Below are 24,247 nucleotides of genomic sequence, written 5' to 3'. Positions count from 1 at the left end.
ACTAATACTTTCTAATATATAAGTCTACATCACATTTTGCCAGTCAATTCTCTACAGTCACATATTTGCACCTGCACAGAATGCAAAGCTAGCTCATGAGTAACAGCAGTTCTCTATCAGTGACAAAGTTGTGGTCACTTTCTAGGACAGCTATTTTAACATTAGACCATTAACTTCAATCACACATAATGTAATGTTCACATGCAACCTAATGAGATGGTAAACCTTCTGCAAAAATCATTTTAAAATAAAACTAAGGCAAGTTTTGTAGTATCTCTTACCTCACTGTCTAAGAAACCAGAAAGAAGCTGCAGGAGGCTGTGAACTGTAGCAGTTTCTTCTTCCTCTTCTGTTGTTTCGCTTTCTTCCTCACAATTTCCAGTTCTAATTTGTGCATCTTCACTTTGAGAGTCATTGCCTCTTCTGGCTTTAAATGGCTCAATCCCAAACAGCATCAGTTGATCAAAGATTGCCTTTAAAGCACTGAGCTTTACCTTTATATTATCTATTTGTAAAACCTAGGTTTAATAAGGAAAATACATACATCATCTTACAGTAGACCACTGATGTTAACATTAAGCTTAACAAGATTTTTTACTTTAATGAGGTTGTTTAATTTGGGAAAATTTTTTATAATACTTGGGATGAATTTCACACTTTGGGAAGGTGTCATATGAGCTTAAACTTGAATTTATAATACAGTCTGAGAAATAATTGAATTTCACTCACAGAGTGAGCATGCATGTGTGAGATGTAATTTTACTGTTCAACTTCTAAACAGACATTGGACAAACAGTCTATTTGCTTACAGTAGCTCCATAGTGCTAGGCACTACAGAAAAAATGCACAAGACAATCCCTGCTCTGAAATACTGTATACCTTAATTAAAATAAACAGTATGTAAAAAGACAGCAGGGAGCAAGCTAGTAATAGAAGTCAAAGTTGCACAGGTTACTATATGTATTATAGTTCAAATTAATATTAAAACATATATAGTGTGTTCGCCTAGAGACCCTAGATGTGTTTAGCCCAACATCCTGCTTTTGATGGCAGCCTACACAAAGAATATGGGGTTTAGTACCTACAGATATTAATTGCTTAAGTCTAAACTCTAAGTTGCTAAACCAAATTAAACCCTCCCTAAACAAACTGATTCTTAATGAGACAAACTCAAAGGCAGTTTAAAAACAATAGGATTTGCTAACTTTTTTTAAGACTGTGAAGTTCTCCCACTATGGCGAATGACAGCTCTATAATCTTGTCTGAGCCAAGCACATCATCTCAACGCCTGCTGTCAGTTCTCTGAGCGTATACATAACCACACTCTTAATAAAGTCTGATAGCCACCTATACTTCTCTGAAAGCCAGGGTCTGAAAAGCTAACAAGTGTCATCTTTTATACAATTCACTCAGCATCAGAACATTTACCACAAAGGTGGGAGATATGGGTATTATGGCATCCAACAAGTTCCATAATCATAGATGTTTGGCTATGCTATTGTTTGTTGGTTTGAATATTGCTTCATGCTCTAATTAAAAACTCTTATTTAATCCACACAAAATTAATAATTCAGAAATTAAATCAGACACCCAAGACCACAGGTAAGTAGGCAACAGAAATATAAAAACAATCAGTCACATTTTCAGTCTGGTTTCCCCAGGAAGGAAGGCTTACAGAATCCTACACCTTCTCTTTTCTACATTAATAACATGAATACATGACAGATTTAATCCAGATTTGGAAAAGAAAGCGAGACATTACAGATAAAGAACTCCTACAAACTTTCAAGACAACAGGTGACCTTGTAAAAGAAACGCATGCTACCACCAAGATACAATATAAGCTTGAATATGATTAGACATCAGAAAAATCTGCGTGAAACCACACTCTCCAGACCCAGATCTTTAGGAAATCAGTAATCACGGTTTTCAAATAACATAACTATGTAGAATAGCTTGTTATAGATACAAGATTAATTTACTCAGTCACACAGATCATCATTCCACTTCCCATCAGATGTTTTACCTGTAACAGCAATGCAAGCTGTTGTCGGGCAAATTCTTTGTTCTGAAGGGCACAGCAACCCAAACACAGAACTGCCATGTTTCTCACAGCTGGATGGACATTAGTTATGCCAGGAAGTATCTGGAAACAATAATATCAGACTTTATAGTTGAAACACATAAACTGAAAATAAAAACCTAATTAATAAAATGTGCTTACCCTGAAACTAACAATAATTTAGTTTGATACAGGATTGGAAAGTGGCAACTACTATATAGTCTGACTACATATAAACAGAAGCAGATTCAATGTGCTGTTTGAAATCAGCAATCAAACAACAGCAAAAATCACATGAGGATTTTGCTTTGTGTTTGTTTTTAATAAACGCTTGTTTTCAAACAAAACTGAGCTGACCACTCATTGTGAAACAAACAAAAAAAACCCAAACACACACAAAAAACAACAAACCTACAGGTTTCTTCATTAAAGACATCAGCAGTACCCAGTTCCAAGTTGCAAAATACAGGTGCCACTTGCATGTACTTGGAATAGTCTTGAGAAGACAATGGTCAAAACCCACACAAAACAAAAGGCAGACTACATACAGGGTGAATTCTACAATAGAATCATTTTATATTTTTGCATTTACTATAGAGTTCACTTTTAAACAACAACAAGTAAGATATCTCAAATGATGTCACATACGAAAATCCATCAGGAACAAATACGAAAGCAGCTTCTTGGAGAAAGAAAAGTGGAATAAACAACAAATGTGAAAATTAAAGAAAGACCTAATGAAAAAGAAAAGGTTTCTGGGGGACAGACCAACACCAGTTAGGATTTCTAAGAATACACCTGAAAGAAACCAGGTGTGGTTCCACTACATTTAAGCTAATCTAAACTGGTGTTGCAATTTTCTTTGCCGTTTCAATTCTAAGAATGCCTATGTTGAGTCAAGTCATCTGGCCCATTATCTCAGTATCAAAAAAGATCAAAACCAAATTCCTATAAAGTATTACATGAACAGACTAAGTAGATACTTCCCAAGAAATCTTGTCAACGTCCCAACAATTTACAGCTGAGACACAACAGAGCCAGGAGGCTGTTCCTATCTACCTAATCATTCCATAATACTTCTTTTTCTTGAACTTGCTCAATCTTCCTTGAAATTTATGCAAGTGTTCACTATGCACACATCCCATGGCAAGGAATTCCACAGATAACATATTGTATGAAGAATCAACTCATTTGTTTTGAGCTTGCTTGTTGCTATCTTTATGGAGTGATCAAACAATCCTTTTTCACTTTCTCCATAACACTCAGGTCTCATGACTTCTGCCCTCATACCCTACCCAAGTCCTCTTCTCTCCAGGTTACGAAGAAGTAACCTATTTAGTCATTCTTTAGATAGAAGCCATTCCACACTTTTCCTTGCTGCCCTTCTCTCGACCACTTCCAGTTGAAATATAAGCCTTCTACACAGATGAGATACAAATTGCATGGAGTATTCAGATGTGGGTGCACCATGTATTCATACAATAGCATATTACTTTTCTTCTATTTTGTCTGCACACTCAGTAACAGTTAAAAGTCTGTGATACTTAGAAATGCCCATCTTAAAATCCAGACTCTTCACAATGAAAATTAGGAAGTGTATCTTGTAGACTGTAAGAGGCCTATAATGCCACTGCCTTATTTTTCAATACAGAAATATTTCGCTCTTCAAAGGTGCTAAGAAAACAGATGCATGTGGGGGGAATCCCCCCAAACATCTTTCCTTGTACACAGAAGGAATGAAATAAAGGTCTATATGAGTTTCAGACTTTCCTAGATGAAAAACTTTTGACTAGCTTAAAAAAAAACACAACTAAAGTTCTCTATTAGAGATCTCATATAACATCAGCTGACAGAAAATCCAATAATTAAAGTACCAGCAAGGGTGGCAAGCAGATGCCTAAGTACCACACTTGGCATGGTACAACTCAGCATTGTTCAACACTGTCATATGTTAGTCAAATATTTACCATATTCCTGTTTTACTTTAGCATCTGTCTGCCACAACCAGTTCTGGCACAGGAGCTCAGAACAGCGTATCTGGACTGCACCTCCACGATGCATTAGATTCTGGGGAGGCTTAGAAGCACCAGACCAGCACTACAGATTCAGCAAAGTGATTGTGAAATAATCACAAACCATCGTGCCAGCACCTAAGGGCCAGCTGCAATGTATCCTTTTTTAAATACTGTTTACATTATAGTATTCCTACATACCAGAGATTCAATGATTTCATTAATGGTTGGACCAATTCCTTGGGAAAGGGACATGACCTTCAGAAGCTCATAACACATCATCAGACACTTCAACAGTGTTTCAGGATCATTCTTCAAAGGGATCAGGGAAAAGAGAAAAAGGTTATTAATACAAATGGTGGCTATGAAAAGAAGAATGGGGACATTAATCATAATTTTTCCCTATCCAGTTAAACATTTCCTGCCCACCATACATTTGTTGTGCAAGAATATTAATCAAAATCTGTCTATAAACTATGACGAAAAGAGATTCAAGTTCTTGTTTTCAGTTAGTTAAGAGTAAAAGCATTAAAAACAATACCCTTTTAGAATTCTTTAGTTACTCAAAGACAAAAGAGCAGTTTAACTGCAATCCATTTTTTGCTAGAACATACTATCAGCTTCTACACATGCAGGAGAATACTAACACCATAAATGTTCATTTTCAGTTTTAAAAATTCAGATGATACAAGGACAAACTACACTTTCTTTTAAAACAACAAATAAATGTCAAAACATAACCAGCACTTAGGAAAACAGGAAGGGAAAAGAGACCTTCTCCACACGCATTTCTTTAATTTCAGGTTGCTCTGCTTCTTTCATCAGATCATTTTTTGTGTGTTCCAACTCAGTTATTTTCTCTTTTAATACTGATGCTTTATTAAAATCCTGCAGAGTAATGCACTCTTCCAAAGCTGCTTTTGCTTCAAAAAGTTTCACTTTTATTTCAGCCAACTGAAATATAAAGTAAAAAGAAAATTAATATAATACCATAACTTTCGTGGCATTAGCCAACAATACACTAGCCAATAGTACACTACTATATGAGACTCTTATTAGATGGATATGCTGAAAAAAATTTTTTTTCTTGTTAACCAGAATCTGCTTACCTTAAGCTCCCGCCTTCTTATTTCAGCAACATCAACAGACTGGTCAACTGTAACAACTGGCTCACGAACTTCTGATATAATTTCTGCAATCTGTTGTTACAAGCAGTGTATTAGTGCCACTAATTTCAGCTGTCAGATACTAAGCATTTAACTTTTCCAAATTTAAAATACTTTCTGAAAAAGTATTGAACTTTTTGCCATTTTCCTTAACACCTAATTCACAGCAAATAAATCCTCATTTTGACAATACACAGTCTTGGGGGGTCCAAGAGTGCTGCTTGCTGTTTAAACATCACTTCATGCTCAGGAGCGGTGCATCCCCCTGAGAAAGAAATCGAGCAAAGGAGGCAGGAGACCTGCATAGTTGAACAAGGAGCTTCTAGAAGAGCTCAGGTGGAAGAGAAAGGTCCATGGAATGTGGAAAGAGGGAGAGGCCACTTAGGAAGAATACAGGAATGTGGTCAGAGTATGCAGGGATGCGACGAGGAAGGCCAAGGCCCACCTGGAATTGAAGCTGGCAAGGGATATCAAAAACAACAAGCAGGGCTTCTTCAACTACATCAGCAGCAAAAGGAAGGCTAGGGACAACATGGGGCTGCTGCTGAATGAGGTGGGCATCCTGGTGACGGAGGATGCGGAGAAGGCAGAGCTACTGAATGCCTTCTTTGCTTCAGTCTTCAGTGCCAAGGCAGGCCCTCAGGAATCCCAGGCCCCAGAGGTAAGAGAAGCAGCCCACAGAGAGGAAGACTTTCCCTTGGTCGAGAAGGACTGTGTGAGGGATCGCTTAAGCAATCTAAATGCCCACAAATCCATGGGCCCCGATGGAATGCACCCACGAGTGCTGAGGGAGCTGGCGGATGTCATTGCTGAGCCACTCTCCATCATCTTTGAGAGGTCCTGGAGGACAGGAGAGGTGCCCGAGGACTGGAGAAAGGCCAGTCTCACTCCAGTCTTCAAAAAGGGCAAGAAGGAGGACCCAGGGAACTACAGGCCAGTCAGCCTCACCTCCATCCCAGGAAAGGTGACGGAGAAGCTTATCCTGGAGGTCATCACCAAGCAAGTGGAGGAAAAGAAGGTTATCAGGAGTAGTCAGCATGGATTCACTAAGGGGAAATCATGCCTGACCAATCTAATAGCTTTCTACGATGGCATGACTGGCTGAGTAGATGAGGGGAGAGCCGTGGATGTTGTCTACCTCGACTTCAGCAAGGCTTTCAACACAGTCTCCCATAATACCCTCCTAGGGAAGCTCAGGAAGTGTGGGCTGGATGAGTGGTCAGTGAGGTAGATTGAGAACTGGCTGAATGGCAGAACTAGAGGGTTGTCGTCAGTGGCGCTGAGTCTAGTTGGAGGCCGGTAACTAGTGGTGTCCCCCAGGGGTCAGTACTCGGCCCAGTCTTGTTTAACTTCTTCATCAATGACCTGGATGAAGAGTTAGAGTGTACCCTCAGCAAGTTTGCTGACGACACAAAACTGGGAAGAGTGGTAGATACACCAGAAGGCTGCACTGACATTCAGCAAGACCTGGACAGGCTGGAAATTTGGGCAGAGAGGAACCTGATGAGGTTCAACAAGGGCAAGTGCAGGGCCCTGCACCTAGGGAGGAACAACCCCATGCATCACTACAGGCTTGGGGCGGACCTGCTGGAGAGCAGCTCTGAGGAGAGGGACCTGGGTGTCCTGGTGGACGACAGGTTAACCATGAGCCAGCAGTGTGCCCTGGCTGCCAAGAAGGCCAATGGCATTCTGGGATGCATCAAGAGGACTGTGGCCAGCAGGTCGAGGGAGGTTCTCCTTCCCCTCTACACTGCCCTAGTGAGGCCTCATCTGGAGTACTGTGTCCAGTTCTGGGCTCCCCAATTCAAGAAAGATGAGGAGCTACTGGAGAGAGTCCAGCATAGGGCTACAAGGATGGTGAAGGGACTGGAACATCTCTCCCACGAGGAGAGGCTGAGGGAGCTGGGCTTGTTCAGCCTGAAGAAGAGAAGGCTGCGAGGGGACCTAATAAATGCTTACAAATATCTGAAGGGTGGGTGTCAGGAGGATGGGGCCAGACTCTTTTCAGTGGTGCCCAGCGACAGGACAAGGGGCAATGGGTACAAACTGAAGCACAGGAAGTTCCGTCTGAACATGAGGAAGAACTTCTTCCCTCTGAGGGTGACGGAGCACTGGAACAGGCTGCCCAGGGAGGCTGTGGAGTCTCCTTCTGTGGAGATATTCAAGACCTGCCTGGACAAGGTCCTGTGCAGTCTGCTCTAGGTGACCTTGCTTCAGCAGGGCGGTTGGACTAGATGACCACAGAGGTCCCTTCCAACCCCTACCATTCTGTGACCATGACAGTCTAGCATTTTCTACCATTTGCTAGGTAAGCAAGAAAACAGAAGACTCTATATCCACAACAAAGTTAAGCAGTTTCTACACCAAGAGTTCACAGGTGCCATCTCCTCTAGGGCTGAACACATGCTTTAAAAAGAATTACCAGTAATAGGAGCAAGGTTTTTCATCTGTTACTACTTCAATGAAAATACAACTAAGAACACTATCATTTAAAGGTCTATAAACCACCATATGTAGTATAAGAAGCCACGTAAGTAATATAATTTCAAGTCAAATACATGAATAGAACTAGAGGCAGAACTATGCTGAGAGTTTTTCTGTTGATTAGGGGTTTTCTTTAAAGACAGACCCAATACATTAGTAAAAAAATGAGATGAAACACAAGGAAAACTAAAGACTGAATGAGATATGATGGCCTTAATTTGGTTTATCTTGTGTCAGATCATCTGAGCTTAACTTTACCTTCCTCTCAAGCTGTACCCAGAAATCAACAGAACGTATTGAATCAGTTTATTTCACTACAATAATAGAAATGCATACATTTACTATTACTGTTGTACTATAAGCCTAAGATTACCACAGTTCTTCCATCGTGATCATGTAACAAACCTATATCCTAGCTTTACCCACAGGATTGAGGTTTTCCAAAAGTGGTCTCTGTCCTTAAGTCCAGGGTTCATTTAAAACATTTGAGGAAAACCAAAGGTCCATTTTTCAGGAATCAAGTTTAAACAATTATGCTGTATATAAAGACTGTACTATATAAAATACTTTTCTTATAAGGGCTTTTAGTACCCATCTCAGTTAAAACGAGGGAAGAGAAATCTGAAACCTAGAAATGTACATTATCCTCACTTTGAATGTTCTAGTCAAAACTGTTTGGATCTAATATGACACAGGATTTTGAAACAGGCTCTCAAAGTGTGATACTTTCCTAGTTGGAGGATTACATGTACAACTCCAGCTAAACACTCTAAAGATCTTTAGAAAACCACAGCAACTATACTAAAAAAAAAAAAAAATAAATAAATAAATAAAAAAGGGGTGGGTGGGGGAGGGAACATAAATGCTTTCCCAAACTAAAAATATTTTAAATCTTGATATTTCTGTTACAAAGCTTCATAAAGGCTGTTCGATATACCGGGAACCAGAGCCTAGACAACAATGAGCCTTTAGAATTACTTACAATTTGAATCCTTCTGTCATCATCCTTAATGATACTGAGTAATCTTTCTGCAAGCAGAGATATAAGGGCTGTTGAAGTTGTAGGCAGAATGAGAATCTTTTGTAAAGTAACTAACAGATGCTTTCTGCATTAAAGACAAAAAAAACAAACAATCCATTTGCTTATTCAAGAAAATAGAAGACATAAGAGCTAATGTCTTACCCACTTTGAGTTAGTGCGATGAAGACTTTATAGTACATTATAAGAGAAACTTCTCTATAGCTATATTAACTGCTGAACACATTTTCTTACTTAGCAGTGTTTGTCTTTTCCTGATTTTACCTCACTTCTCTGGATTAGAAAATGCTGAATTTTTTAATCAGGTGTCACTACTGTCCAATGAAAGGTCACACCAGCAGAAAACAGAGTATCAATACTGTAGAATGCTTTCATAGAAATTATCTGGTTGGAAACTAAAACAAAATTTACAAGTTAAACTATCCTGCCAGTCTAGTATTACATACAATGCATTCCACTAAGGGTTTGAAATTATTGCTGTGTTTGTACTATCGTAACTGAAATGTTTCATAAAATGCTTGTGATGGTATGAACGTCCAAGTTATTCCCTCTTACTACTTCACATGAAAACACTGTTCAAATTACAGGAACCACTCAGTTAACACAGTCCAATTCAGCTTTGCTTCTAGAACATCTGTAACCTTTTAGGCCTCGGCAGGCTGGGCTTAAAAACATAACACACACACAGGCTACTTACTACAAGTCATCTGCTAAAAAGGAATCCATTTATCTCTTTTAATTATTTTTTCCAAATGAGCAGTCTTGTAGCTTCATGATGTCAAGAACACATTATGTAAACAACTGAATTTGTTCCCCCCAAACAACATTTTATCTGCATTAAAAGTCATTTTTCCATAAAAGTAAGCAGATGCTATTTGCCACACTTCTGGGAACAATTCCATTAGAGAGACCGTGCCTTTTTTTCCAGCTAGCAATAGAGTTGTATTTTGTCTGTCTGATCGGGTTATTTTGCCAACAGAAACTCTGTGCCTGTCCACAGGCATGAGTGTCATAAGCTTAATAACACAGATTTTATATTTAAGTTTACCTTCCTCCCTCTTCTGTAGTATCCATGCAGCCTATGATAAGAATCAGTTGCTGGCCTATAAATTCTTTGGTCATCAGGTTTTCAAAACAAGTAAAGTCTTCTCTTTGTTCTTCACTAAGAACTGGCATATTTTGAAGGTAACTGAATCCAAATAGAACAGATATAATTACATTCAGAATAACTGTTGGAAAACAAACAAACAAAAAAAACCCCACCACCACCCACCCCCCAAAAAAACACTCAAAAAACCCCACCCCCCAAAAAAAGCCCAAATCCAAAACCCTGGTACTTTCCTGTCTTGCATAAAGAAGTGGTTAGCTTAGTTACAAACCTTAAAAACTTATGTCTGTGTTCTCTTTTTCATAGACAAATAATTCCAGAAAATTATTTATACCAAATAATGTACAGTTTAAAAACAATGCACTTCATTAAAAAAAAAATCCCATAATTAAGAATACAAAACAGTAAGAAACAGCAGATGACAAGTTATGCTTGTACATGTGATTTCAGTTCTGTACCCCTGCATAAAGGCATCATCTTAGGAATAAATGTATACAGGTACCATTTTTCGTATATGTAACTAGTATTTTTTTGCATATTTAGGTACTATGTATTCTTCTACATGTTCAGAAACGTTATGTTGCCTACAAGATAAAATACAAGGAAATCATTAAAGTGTCCAGTGCATTTTAAACTCTTTATCTGATCAAGTATGCCATCACAAAAGAATAACAATCTGTGGTCAGACAGACTCGGCAACATAGCACAGAAACTATAATCAGTTTGTTCCTTTTTTTTTCCTAGAGTCATTGTTTTTTATTGAAATTTTATCCATCAATGAGAGCATGCGTGTTCAGAAAGTCTGGAGTGAAACTTATCGTGTACAAAATTCAATACTGAATACAATGCAATTCACAGAATTCAAATACTGATAAGAGCTGGGAAAGTATGCTTATTTTTACTATAGCTTTGCAGATACTTTTCAGCAACAGCTCATTAGATTTAGCAAATTTTTAAAATTTCTTAAAAGTTTGGACAAAAACTTTGCATGCAGCTACTATTTAAAAACGTTTGAAATGGCAACGTAAGCAGCAGTTTCTGATCATTTAGTAATGATGTTACCTGCACCAGATAATAGTGAAATATCTAAGCAAAGCTTACAATCCTGCATTTTTTCCTAAGTATCAATGACTTACAGTTTCTTGCTCCTCCTAACTGATATTCTCACAGTGCAAGTAAAGACTTTATACAATTGCAACTGAAACAACCGATGGCACATTTCACCAATGAACAATTTAACAGTTGATACTACAAACAAGTACCAGCAAACCTAACTAACCTTATTCAGCCTCCACCCGAAGGGGAAGATAACTGAAGGCATTTTGAGTAAGATCGGATGGAAAAAAAGAAAATCTTTTTTTTGGAGAACAAATGGTTTATGGACTCTTAAATTAATTATGAATGAATAAATTTACACCCACCAGACTGGATCCACTTTTCAAAATTAAGGAAGCACAGATGCTTCATTTATTAAATGTTTATGAAACATGTCAGCACATTCCACACTGAAAAGTAGCAATGATTTGTATGAGTACTACTAGTATACTACACTCACTGAAGTGTAAAAAAGAAAATGTGTATTTTTGATTTGAAACATCTATCAAAACACTTCATTTTGCAGCAGATCTGATTTTTAATCATTTCAGGAAGCTTCACTCTAGATTTTGCAAGTGCAATATCTCAGTTAAGATTCCTCAGCATTCTCCATGCTCATAAAGATAAATTCTGTTCAAATTTTATGTTAAGACTGAAGTATCCCACAGAGACAAAAGCAAAAAAAAATCTACCTTTCTTCACTTTGGCAAAAGGATTGACTTAACAAAAGATTGTTTTTTTCTGATTAAATGTTCTGTAATGTCACTGCCTTCAAACATAAGTTTTTAGGAAGCATGCCTGCCTGCCTGAGCAGGGGAAAGAGAAGGGAATGAACTTTCAGTTTCAAAAATACTTCTCGTGGGGACAGCAGCCAAATTTTACTTAATTTTCACAAGTTACAACAATGAAAAAAGTATCTGTTTCTGCAAGCCCTTTGCAAACACACAGCAACCTACATACTAACAGATGGACAAAAGATAGCTGCATAACACAGAACAATTAACCTATTATCTTCAATAGCAAAGAATTACATGCTATTGATCTAGCAGTCCATCTTGCTGATAATTCATGTTTTCAAGTTATAAATTTGCTTTTTACAGTTTCTGTTTAAAAGAAGTAAATCCTCTCAAAAATTCTTTAAAAAAGTTAAAAAAAAAAAATCACTGTTCAAGCACAGCTTTGGCTTTGGAGGAAATCTGAATAGTTGAATAAGTGTTCTCTACTTTAAAAATCATAAAATCTATTTTAGTGGCAAGAGATTTATTTTAAATGAAATTTACCTTAATAAATAATCTGCATATATAGCTGGTTCTGGCAACATCTGTTCTAGCAAATTTTCACCTTCTTCACCTTTTGATTTGAGATATTCACAGAGACATCTCCAATATAACACATTCTCAGCTGTTAAGTCTTCCAGTGGAATCAGTTTTCTGAACAAAAATAAATAAATACAGAGAGATAAATAAAATACAGTCAAAATCAATAAATGCACAGAAATAGATTATTTCCAAGATGGAAATAAAATCCTGTCAAAGGTATTCCCCACAGAAGTACCTAAAGACTGACAAAAATAACTTCCTCTTTCACAAGTGAGGATATGAGGCTCCTTGAGCCTCTCACTACATTGCACTTTTTGGTATTTTAAATTAAGACTGCTCATATCAGTTTGAAGAAAGATTTTGCTCAGCCCTTCAGACCTCCTAAAGCAACCACCCAAGTGCTTTAAATCTATGAAACATTGTTGGCACTGTACAAGTCTGGAAAACCAAACTCCACTATTCTGCAGAAGTGCAACAACTGCATTAAATTATTTTTCAGCTTCTGTTTATGAATTGCTTCTTCCATTCTTAATACAAGACCTTCACACAATATTCGAGTAGCGATCATAGTATGTCAAATGCAAAAAGTAGTAGAACTGCTTCTCAGCATCTCTGTAAGCTCACTGTCAGTTTACCAGTCATAGGACCCCCACTCCTTTTTATAATCAGGTTTTTTTACATGCTAAGCATGGCATATAATCTTTGCTTTCGGAAGCAGAACATTGAATTGTGTATTAATTCCACCTCAAAACAGAAAAGACAGAGTACCACTGTCAGTGGTACTTTTCACTCCCTTGAATCCACTTTTACTTGCAAACTAATAGGAGTGATTTTTTCTTTTAGGTCACATATGCACACAAAGAAAACTAAAAACCCTCAGCAACATGTAGATCAAAACTGATCCTTCTGATGGCTTCCCAACAACCTGACAAGTCTTTACTTAGAAGTAAATTTAGCAAACAGAAATCACAGACTTCAAAAATCTAAGCATTAATCATACTGATACTGCATCGCTTAAACTATACTCAGAAACATCATACAAGAACAAGCCTAATATTCCATAAATCAAATTACCTCTTCACAAGATGAATAATTTCACTCACTTCTCAAAATGTCCTTAGTTTAACAGACCTGCTTCTTCAAAAAATTCTGTTAGCCCAGTCTTTCAAAACAGAAGCCTGGATCAAAGCAGGATCAAAGTCAGACTGACAAGTCCATAACTATAAATTTTTCCTTTGAACCTCTTAAGATAATGGCACATTTCCAGAGGCTGTAAGAAAGTTACTTCACCATTATTGATGCTTTTTAAACCCAGAGAGGCCCACATCTGTGGCTCTGGAGTGCAATGCATGTAGCATCTACTTGTTTCAAAACATCTGTCATAAGCCACTACTGGAAAGCAAGACATTTCACATGCAGACGTTATGCATTTTCCCCAAAAACACGGAATAAGATTTTGTTATCACTTTTTAATCAGTGATAATTTGTCATTTAAGTTTATAATCTGAGATTAGAATCCTACCACTGCTAATAATCATTCCATTCTGGTCACCTTAATTTGAGCTGTTTCTTCTCACACCTTTTTGCCTCTCTTAGCATTCATACAACTTCTAATTTCATTGTTTTTTTTCTCCCCTTCATTTTTGCCTTATGGATCTTAATATTCATCACGTCATTGTCTTCATAGCTTAGCAACTCACTTAGTCAAACTAGCAAACATTAACAAAGGAAAAGAAGCCTCTAAGATATCAGCTTCTGTCAAGCTCCATCCATACGAGTAAAATACCCTCAAAATAAGGCTGAAACACAAGCCAAACATTCCATTCCAATTAATTCTCCAAACAGTTCACGGATAACAGAATCAGCCCCAAATTGTGCTGCCTCTAGCTCAGCAGAAAGGATAGAGGGAAGCCAAAGAGGGCTGGGAAACAGGTGAGAAAGACCAGAAGCATTACTGAGAAGGGAGGAGGAAGGGGAGAAAAGGAGCTTTTCAGTACCACAGGTTAAAAGAGAGCAAATTACATTTGTGGGGGTAAGCTACAGCATTGCCTTTATTGTAAGCTGTACAGACAGTACCGGAAATAAAACAAATCAGACTAAGTTGTTCCTTATAGAAAAGCTTGTTTAGCTGATTAATTTACTGCCTGCTCTTAAACTCTAAGACTGTGATTTTTAGGGTGTTCAGGAAACAAGAAGCCAAAGACATTTTTTCCTCTTGTTTATCTGGCACAATCATTTTCAGCTAGTGAACACAGCTCTTTTAAAAAAGAAAAAAGCATACCCAAAACAGTTAAGGACACAAACACCAGGGAGAGACCATGGCTTACACCACAATACCAGTCTTTTATTGCAGGTAACAGTTACTCTGCTTCCCATTTAGATATAACCTTTAATATTCATCTTTTGGAAACTAAAACTGATCTGCATACCTGCTGTCAAGGTTTTTACAGTTCTGAACAAAGTCATGAATTGGAGATAACGAAAACACGGCATTTAGTACTGGGGTGGCCACTTCTGGGCAGTTTTCGACATCCAGTCGATGAAGCAACTCTAAAACATCCCCTTCAGTCAATCGTAACCAGGCTTGAAGCAGCTTCTTCATCACCTCCTTAACAGCATCTAACAATAGAGGTATTTAAATGGTTTAAAACACTAAAGGTCAAAGAATATGAAGTTTTCAACATACTTTCACAAATTCTTTTTGTATAGAAAGATTTTTTTGAAAAGAGGTTGTTATATAATTGAACTTAACATTACCTTAAAAAACAAACAACTGTGTAAACAAGAACTACCTATAAAGCACAACTACATTTTTGAGGCAACATACTTTTTTCTTACATAAGAAAAAAAAAAAATCCTATCCAAAAACTATTATGTCTAAAGACAGCACCTCAACCCAGAAAATCTACAAACCATGAACTCTTGCAGGGCAAGGAAACATTCTGGGGAAGCATTGTTATATACTTGCTCTGTTTCAGCCATTTAGGAATTGGCCACTTCTGGAGGCAGGATACTACAGTACAGACATTTAGTCTGATCTACCACACAGAATTTTCGCGTTAATTCAATTATTCAACTGGATTATGGAATTTATATTAAGATACTTTAAGTCCCTCCTCCTCATTGTCACAATGAACAAATAGTTTCTGGATCAGTGAAGTACTATTTAATCAAGGAAAAAAGTATTTATGGAAACATCGAGAATACATACATCATTAACACATACACACAGATTTAAGCAGGGAGGTAGAAAGGCTAATAGTCTGGTGGAAGTAAAAGCGTAACGACTAAGGAGCAGTACAAATATGCTCTTAGGACCTTTAGAAAACAATATCCAATATAAGGGAAATTATAAAGTCCACACACACTGGACACTGACAACATTCATCTTTCCCCTTGTATGTAACATGATAATAAAGACAGCACTTAAATGTAGTCAAGAGTTCAAAAAGAGCTGTAAAAAGGCCTTGAAAGAAATAAACTGCGGTCCTAAGGACAAGAAACCTCTCCAAGAATGTAAAAACCATAAAACAGCAAAATGGAGTAGAATGAAAGAAAATGAGAGTGGAGAATTGACAGCTGAACACACCCTGAAAAGTAGAACTAAGCAGAATCTGGATTATGTCTTCTAGGTCTTGTTTAATTATAAACCCTAGTTCTGAAGCAGATATGGAAAAACAGCCAAATTCTCAACCTAGCAACCTTGAACAAGCAGGTTCCTCCCTTATTAACTTGGGAGTTACTCAGATAAGCAAATTCAATAAAGTTATACATATTCAGGGTTACAGAATTCACAGAACAGATGAAAATGAGGGAATACTAGTGGATGTGTATATAAATGCAGCCAATTTAGAACGTAAACCTCTTCTGCCCAGCAAAGAGCACACAATAGCAATGACATCAATGAGACTATATACCCTTGTCAGATATTTTTCCCTTGTGCTTCTAGGTGTCAAAAAAAAGAGCAAGTCCTCAACAGCTGGGATGAAGAATCATCCTTATGAAGATACAGACATCAACAGAGAAAGTATTGGACTGTAAAATAATGCAATTCTTTGTGTTGAACACCTCAATGTCACTGAAATACAGGCCACATAGAAATGCCATACCTTCTCCCTAACGGAATACAACAAATCCTGATAAATGAAGGATCACAGGAAAAAATAGTGAAGGTAGCTTCCCCCCCAGGTTTGCAAGATAACTAAAACAGAAACACATTCACTCTAAGACAAAAGAATGATCTGTCAAGACCAAGTGTCATTGCAGAGGGGTAGGGGGGAGAAGGGGGTGGCAGCCAGCAGACAAGTGTCTAGTTAGATCAAACAGCAAACTAGTATACTGACAAGAAACAGTAATCCAGAACACGGGTTTTTCAGTGCTCAACTTCAAAAACAAAACCTGACAAACTTCATTAGACTACTCTAGAACAATTCAGAGTAGGTGGGGAAAAATCCTAATTAAAACTTATTTTACAGAAGGAGCACTTCCTTTTAACTTTAGCTCTATACAGCATAATAAATCACTCAGCTGATCCTTTCTTCCTTTGCTGTCAAGAACATACTTAGACAATCCGCAATTAGCCTAAAAGAAGGGTAGATTAAAAAAAAACACACGAAAAACCACACATGCATACGTGACACACCTTTAAGAGCTCCATTTACCAATGAACACCGTACTTTTGTCTTGTTCTTTAAGTGAATATCTACATAGATCACATTTCTCACAGTTCACAAGCAACACATTACCGAGCAAGGAAAAAACCCATAGTAAAATTCAATAGGGCTTAGTACAGACTTTCCAAACAAAGCATGTGGATAACACAGTAGCACTTAGTAAAACTAGCAGCTTTTATTGTGAATTCATGTATATAATAGCTATTGTTGAAAAAATAAAAAAGTAACATTCTATGTAGGCAGGCCAAAATTGTCTCACTCCGATGCATGCAACCTTTTGCTCTTTTGGAAACAACACCTCATATAATTGTGGTTTCATTCTGAATGGTTCTTTACAGAAAAATTATACAGTACAGAAGACATCCAAAAGAATAAAGCTGTTTCATGATGAAATTAATGAAGGTCAATCAAAAATTCATTAAAAAAATTCAAGCCAGTTAAATGAAAAAACTAGCTGAGAAGATTTCTCTCCGAACACATATAGGAAATATTTTCAAACAATTATCCAACTGGTATTGCTGTTTACATTTCAATTCCTTAATATATTTATTAGTTACAAAAATATCTGTAACAAAACATGTTTCAAAGTATACTGAATTGATAACTACATTTTTCCACTTCTATGTTTAATGTCATTGTTGTTTTTTAATTTTAATAGCACTGGGTCCTATTTTAGAGCTCAGTGGCTTTCGAGTTTTTCAAAAGTGCAATCCTTTTCTGGTTTGTCCACTGCCAGAGGACTGGAAAAACAAAGCAGCAAGCAGAATTCCTTGTGCTTAAACATTTCCTGGTACCTCATGACTTCCTTTGAGCTCCTTATTATCGCCATCACAGCTTCCACATAAATCATCCCCAAAACATTAGAAAGTATTCTCTTAAACATTTGCATTAAGATGTTGTCAAAGACGATCTCTTACCAGATCTGTCATTAAGTCCTTGCTGCAACAATTTTACTCTCTGTGCTATTGACAGAGCCCTCATGTGAACTTTTTCTGCCAAAACCTTAAAAAAAAATAAGACATCAAAATACACTTCTACAAATGATAACAACTGAATTCATTAACTACCTGTGGGTTTAACCTCTCGGTTTTATCCATCCATAAGTCAATAAAACCCTGTAATACCTGTACTATCAGCATTGTACCAATATATTAGCAAGCAGATTCTTGTGCATAGAAGAAAATGTAAAATATAATAAAGTAAGAATGAAGGTAACAAATAGGTTCAAAGCTCGGCAGCTCCACTTGAATGCAACGCTTGGATATGAAAACTATTCTCTCTTTAAAGCTCCAAGAGCAATGAATACCTCCAATGAAATGACTGGAGTATGTACTTTTCTTAAAGCCTGCTCACACAGACATTCAGCTAAAAAACAGGATTTAATTTAAGAAAGAACAGCAGATGGTTCTGTGTGAAAAAATGAACTTTTTTTTTTTTTTAAGATCTTGCCTAAGATGCCTACACAAGAAATCTACACAGTAGCATACCTTGTTGCCCTTACCTCTACAAGTAAACAGAAGTAATGATTGGTACTTTTCAAAATTGGAATACCAAAAATACACAACATTTTTTACAATAGTATTGCTGTGATCCTAACTTTACTTAATTATCTTTTATGTAATAACCGAGAAGAAAAATTGCTTCACAAACATCACAAAATGCATACATAGACAACAACGGATTTTATATATAATTTGTACTTCTGCTTTTTGATCCTGAATAGCTGAGTTCTATCACAAAAGTAATTTCTATCAAGCATGTTCTGTAGTCTAGTTCAGGGGTTTTTAACTTGAAAACTTGTGTTAAATCACTCCCCTCAGAAATTCTGGTAAGTGAAAATAAATTATTTAACCGTTCTTGGTGTTCACCCAGTGAAAATAACAAAAGATTTAAGGCCTTTTTCCTAAGTCAGTCTTTGAAATTAATATTAAGTGATCCGATTTACCTCATATGCCAGCTTCCTGACAGCTTCCTTTACGTCCATAGTGCGGCCTACAATTTTTGGCAAAGTCCTTCCTGATGGAGCAATACATGACAGCACTGCACGCCTCACTTCTGAATTGGAATCATTTTCAAGCAATGTGTTGTAAACTGAAAGTAAAATAGCCATAATAATGTTTTATATAAGAGTTTGAAACTTTGTAGAAAAACAGAAAATACTAAAAAAAAAAATTTTTTTAAATCAGCAGGTGTTATTAAAAACCCTCCCCCTGCATAGCTCAAAAATGTAGGTAACAGTTAGGGTCACAACCCCAAGATTTTTATGGCAATTACAAGTTGAACTATGATCTCAAAAGGAATTCAACTACAAAAATAATATTTGCAATCGTAAGTAGGATCTTCCGTTAATAACTCTGAAAATTGCTACTTTAGATCCCACCTATAAATAACCACTTTGTCATTTTCGGGGGGGGGGGGAAGCTTCCAAGTATTGGCTCCTTATGACCCCTATATATTGGTTACACACCCTCAGTACCTTTGAGGTGGATCCTCCAATTTTCCTATAAATGCAAAACTGCAATCTCCATTAAGCCTACCAAAACTCAAATAGTAAATGTCTCACATAACGCTTTTTATTATATTCTTGACCATTCTTCAATATTAAAAGCCATAACAAAAAGAATTGAAGAATACTTGAATTCACCTTACTGCTCTATGAGACGACTGAAATTGACGTGCCGTAAATGAGCAACGTACAAGGTACCTTAACAACAAAAAACCACAACCTAGTGTGCAAAGTTTAATCAGGGCACAATTTACATAACAAAAGCCATGCCGGTACAAACCTGCAGTCCATCTACCTTGAGGCAATGGCAGTAGAGACTTAGTCAAGTATTGTACCATACACAAAGAAACCCACAAACAGGCACAAAAAAAGCATGAAGAAACCCGGGTTCCTGAGGCGCTGATCTCTTAAAAGGAAGCAATCCATGAACAAGAGGAGATTCATAAAAAAAAAAAAAAAAAAGGGCCAAAAAAGCATAGGTCAACAATGTCAGTAACCAGTTTGCCTCTCATTGAGCAGCCAGCCAAATTTTGAGACAAAATTAGTTTTTTCTGTTATTCTCTCTACTCCTCTAAGTGTTTTTGTACAAATTCATTTAATAGTACAAAAGGGTCCTTCGAGGGCAAGAACTGAGCAAGCATACATCATACCTCCACCCCAATTCACAACACAATTATTTTCACCATCCTTCAGCTACATTCAGTTCATAGAAAAGCCTCAGCCCAATATGGTTTCTGTCATTTAATCCCCAGCAGATCTCTCCCTTCAAACAGTTCTCTTTTCCCCTTGAACATCCACAACTCTTGCACCTACAACCTCCTCCAGCAAAAAGCTCCGCATGAATTATTACAAGAATACCCTCTGAGATTTGTTTACTCAATGCTTAAAAAAAGAATGTATAAAAATGTTTTAAAGTAATGTAAATCAACAACTGTTGTTCTTAAACAAAATAAAAAGCTCAATATTACTTACTATTAACAACAGGACAGTTTTCATCCTTAGGATCTTGAAGTCTTGACAGAGCCAAGACAGCTTGAATTCTCACACTTGAAAATTTATCTTGAAGTCTAATCAGCATAGCTTCATTAATTTTATCAAATAAATCATCATCAATTTGGGCATTCTCTGGCATATCTCCCAAAATCTTATTAACAAGCTGGCATGTTCGAAACCTAACTGCATGGCTATTCGCATTGTGAGACTTAAGGAAAGAAAAAAAAAGTATTCTTATAATCACACTTTTCTCATTTCCAACATAAGGCTATTAATATGCACATGTAAGTAGTTAATATTCTATACAGTAACTGAAATATGCATGTGTATTTCAAAAGCTTTTCCTATTCAGGTTTATTTTTAATAAGTTTAAATAGTCACAGAACGGGGAAACAATTATGGCCCAACACTTACATCAGTGGCACTTTACATAATTAGCAATGCCTTCACAAAGGAAGAAACATGCTTATCACTCAATGCAGACTACATTAGCTAACTATATTAGCTAACTTACCCCTCTGTGCTCATAAAACATTAGAAGAAAAAAAAAAATATTAGCAGTGATGACTACTGTTCTGGGCCTGATCAATAACTTTTCTACATCAGCACACTAGTTTAAGAAAATGTAATTCTACTTGTATTTTCATACTATTGAAACTGTTGATCTTCTTAGTATCTAACGCTTGCAATAAGCAGAAAGGAATAATACATATGCCAACCATCCTTGTATGAAAGATCTTTTAATATTTTCACTTATCAAAGAAACAGTATAAATTCATTTCCACAACAATTACATAATTTTAGAATTATAAATGCACTTATAGTAAAGCCTGTAGTGACACATACGACAGCCAAATAAGAAAACAGTTCATATTCTCGTCTAACTTCTGAAATCCAGCTGTTGGGTTATTGGGAGGGTGTGGTAGGATTGGAGGGGGGGGTGTCAGGTGGTGTTACTCATAAAGCACTAGCTTTGCCTTGCTTTCACTTTAAGTTCCAATTCATAGGTATCATCTCAAGCACCAGCAAGTTTTCCCCGCTGCATAAAGCTTGCATTTGTTATGTAAAAGATTTAATAATAATAGTTAACTGTACCTCAAGTAGAAAGTTAAACACATAATTCAGAAACAAATTATCATCTTCTCCTCCCTCACTAACATCCTCTTTCTCCATTTGATAAAACGAAGTAACAAATTTAGCCACAAAATTGATCACTTGTTCCACTGCTGGTTCCCGTCTGTAGATTATCATAGCATACTTAAGGAAATGAATGAATTTTTCATGAAAACCTTCCTTATCTTCCAGCTGAAAAAAATTAAAAATTACATCACAACAAAAGATAACTACCAGGTTCATCTTTCAAAAACAGTACCACAACAAAATAAAATAAATGGTCTTACAATTGACAGTTTCTATTTACATTTTTAAAGCGTTAAAGCCAGCAGTTAGGGCACACCCGCTGTTGCGCACCCTCCACTGAATATTTTGCTTTAACTCCACAGCAGACATATGCCTTGGCTGCTGGGCTCCACACTGGAGTTTACATTTACCAGCTAACAGGTTTCAGAACCGCAACCGACACCCTCATGCCTCTACTATTACCCTGTGTCACACCTACTTTGCTGATACCCAAACACCTTCCATCAACATCATTAATACCGGCCGTGTGTGGGCTGTTCTTACACCCATGTGCGCAGGGGAGAACCGTGTACAGTAGTTCAGCATGTGGCTTGGAGTTTTTTTGTTTGTCATTTTTTTTGTTTTGCGTTTGTTTTTTTCTTACATCACAGGGGCCATCTTAGTCATACTAACCTCAACAGTTGTTTTAGGGGAAAGAAGGCCGAGGAGGCCCCCTGCCCTCTTGTTACCCAAAATCGAAAATAACTCCTGAAACACACGAAGTATGTTTAGAGAGAAGACATCATTTTTATTCTCCGCAGGGTGCGGGATTCCCCCAAATCAAGCACACACACTTACAATCACATCGCATATTTATACAGTAAAAGTGTTAAAAAACTGTTAGTACCACCTGTTAGCCATACCCTCCTAACTAGGTATTGATTAGTTCCCTTCTCGCCTTGGTTTAAAGATATAATACTCCTAAAATTCTCTAGGCATGCTCAGCGGGTAAGGGTCTTTGCCCAGGTTGGGGTGTCTAGCTCAGGAGGTGTGTTTTTTAGTATTAAAATAGGGATAGTTCAACTAAGGATACATGAATTCTCAGTTCTGCTGCCAAGTTTGCAGCACACAGGAAACACTATGATTAACTGTCCTTCTCCAGGTCCAGTTGATCCAGCATGTCCTCGGTTAAAGCTACCAAGTGTTTGCTCTTCGGATCAGAGATGATTTGATGTCCTCCACTCGCCAGAAATCTCCTCGCTTGAAGAAGTCTGTAACCACCAGGCGTTCCTTATCTGGAACACTGGCTGCTACTTAGATAGTTTTTCATGAGTTAGCAACTACCCTTAAATTAATACCTAATTCTTAAGCGTTAGTTCGCCTTACTGAAATACGCCCCAACGCTAGCCAGCAGCGTAACACTGCAGGGAACGGAGCCGGTCCCCAGCGCCCTGGCTCTCCCCTCAGCCCGGCGGGTCACCGCTCCTCCAGCCGCCAGCCGTACCTGATCGTAGGTGCTCTTCAAAGCCACCACAAGTTTCGCGTGGTTCTGGTGAGGCTTCTGGGCCAGCCGAAAGGCCTCTTTGACCTGCAGAAGCTTCTTTTTCGCCCCCATGGCCGCAGAGCAAGCGGGACGGTCACCTCACGGTTCCCCTCGCGCAGAGCCGCCGCTCAGGCACAGGGCCCTGCAGCAGCAGGGCCGCTCGTAACAGCGGACAGAGGCTCCCGCTCTGGCCGCGGGGCTGCTACCAGCGAGCGATCGTCCCCCGCCAACGGCCGCAGCGCCCGCGCCCTCAGCTTCAAACTCGGCGCGAGCACCGCTCCCAGTCTCGCGAGAAGCTCGGGGATGGGGGGGAGGGGGTGCGGGTGCGTGTGCTCGTCTCCGCGCGCTGGAGGCGGGGCGGGCGCCCGGCCGTTAGCTGGGAGCGCGCGGGGAGCGCTGCGCTGCGGTTTTCCGGTTGCGCGGTCTCTTTCGTCTTCTTGTGTGCCTCCCGAGGTGCGCTGACGGCAGGAGCGGCTGTTTCAGAGGAGGCCGGGTGTCACCCCTGCTGCGGCTGAGGAGAGGCGTCGGGCAACAGGGTTTCCAGAACGTGTATTGGTGCAGAACAGTGGAATAAGCCCGACAAACTCTGGTACTGCCCTCAGCCACTCTCCCAAAGTCCTTTCTGGACGTTGTCGTCTGGAGAAATGAGTATAGTTGCATTTTGTAGACGGGAGCCTTACACCGAATGAATGGGGGTGGCAAGCTGAGAAAGCCCAGCCTGTGTCTAAAAGTAATAAAAGCCCTTCGGAGAATGGTCATCCAATGAGACAAAAAAGTGCTCAGCTGCTGTATGTAGCAGCTACTGTACTATATATTTGCCTATTTTAAAGTTCATTTTTGCCTATTTTAAGGATACAGGTAACAAAGGAGATGAAGTTCACTAGGTAACCAGTTAAGTAACTAGTTACTTAGTTCCCTCGGTGAACTACCTAAGCTCATCCAACTTGCAGACTGTGTTTCTTATTGAAACATCCTGTCAGCTATAAGGAGGGTTGAAAAGATGGATTGTATGGATAACTGACTTGTTGGAATGCATATTTGTGTTCCTTCCAGACTGAATCTTTTACTAGTGGAAATTTTCCCCACATTTTCAAGCATTTGTTGTAAGCCTAATGTTTTCCCAGGAAA

The 24,247-nt window shown here is 38.2% G+C and overlaps 1 protein-coding gene across 1 annotated transcript in view; it reads right to left on the bottom strand.

The window, feature by feature from the left end:
* Positions 1 to 23,352, bottom strand: part of NCAPG (non-SMC condensin I complex subunit G) — a 31,622-nt gene extending 8,270 nt beyond the window's left edge. Inside the window, exons 1-14 of the mRNA XM_075422160.1 lie at positions 23,081 to 23,352; positions 21,553 to 21,762; positions 20,437 to 20,665; positions 18,904 to 19,049; positions 17,876 to 17,960; positions 14,715 to 14,904; positions 12,247 to 12,396; positions 9,812 to 9,952; positions 8,707 to 8,830; positions 5,184 to 5,273; positions 4,849 to 5,028; positions 4,276 to 4,386; positions 2,027 to 2,146; positions 282 to 518 (exon numbers count right to left, since the gene is read on the bottom strand). Of these exons, the coding sequence (XP_075278275.1) occupies positions 282 to 518; positions 2,027 to 2,146; positions 4,276 to 4,386; positions 4,849 to 5,028; positions 5,184 to 5,273; positions 8,707 to 8,830; positions 9,812 to 9,952; positions 12,247 to 12,396; positions 14,715 to 14,904; positions 17,876 to 17,960; positions 18,904 to 19,049; positions 20,437 to 20,665; positions 21,553 to 21,762; positions 23,081 to 23,191 (2,124 nt within the window). The 5' untranslated portion in view covers positions 23,192 to 23,352. The remainder of the gene's footprint in view (positions 1 to 281; positions 519 to 2,026; positions 2,147 to 4,275; positions 4,387 to 4,848; positions 5,029 to 5,183; positions 5,274 to 8,706; positions 8,831 to 9,811; positions 9,953 to 12,246; positions 12,397 to 14,714; positions 14,905 to 17,875; positions 17,961 to 18,903; positions 19,050 to 20,436; positions 20,666 to 21,552; positions 21,763 to 23,080) is intronic.
* Positions 23,353 to 24,247: the final 895 nt, after the last annotated feature.

This window comes from Opisthocomus hoazin, chromosome 5, assembly GCF_030867145.1.
Source record: "Opisthocomus hoazin isolate bOpiHoa1 chromosome 5, bOpiHoa1.hap1, whole genome shotgun sequence".
Classification (NCBI taxonomy): domain Eukaryota; kingdom Metazoa; phylum Chordata; class Aves; order Opisthocomiformes; family Opisthocomidae; genus Opisthocomus; species Opisthocomus hoazin.
This window is presented reverse-complemented; position numbering and strand designations above follow the sequence as displayed.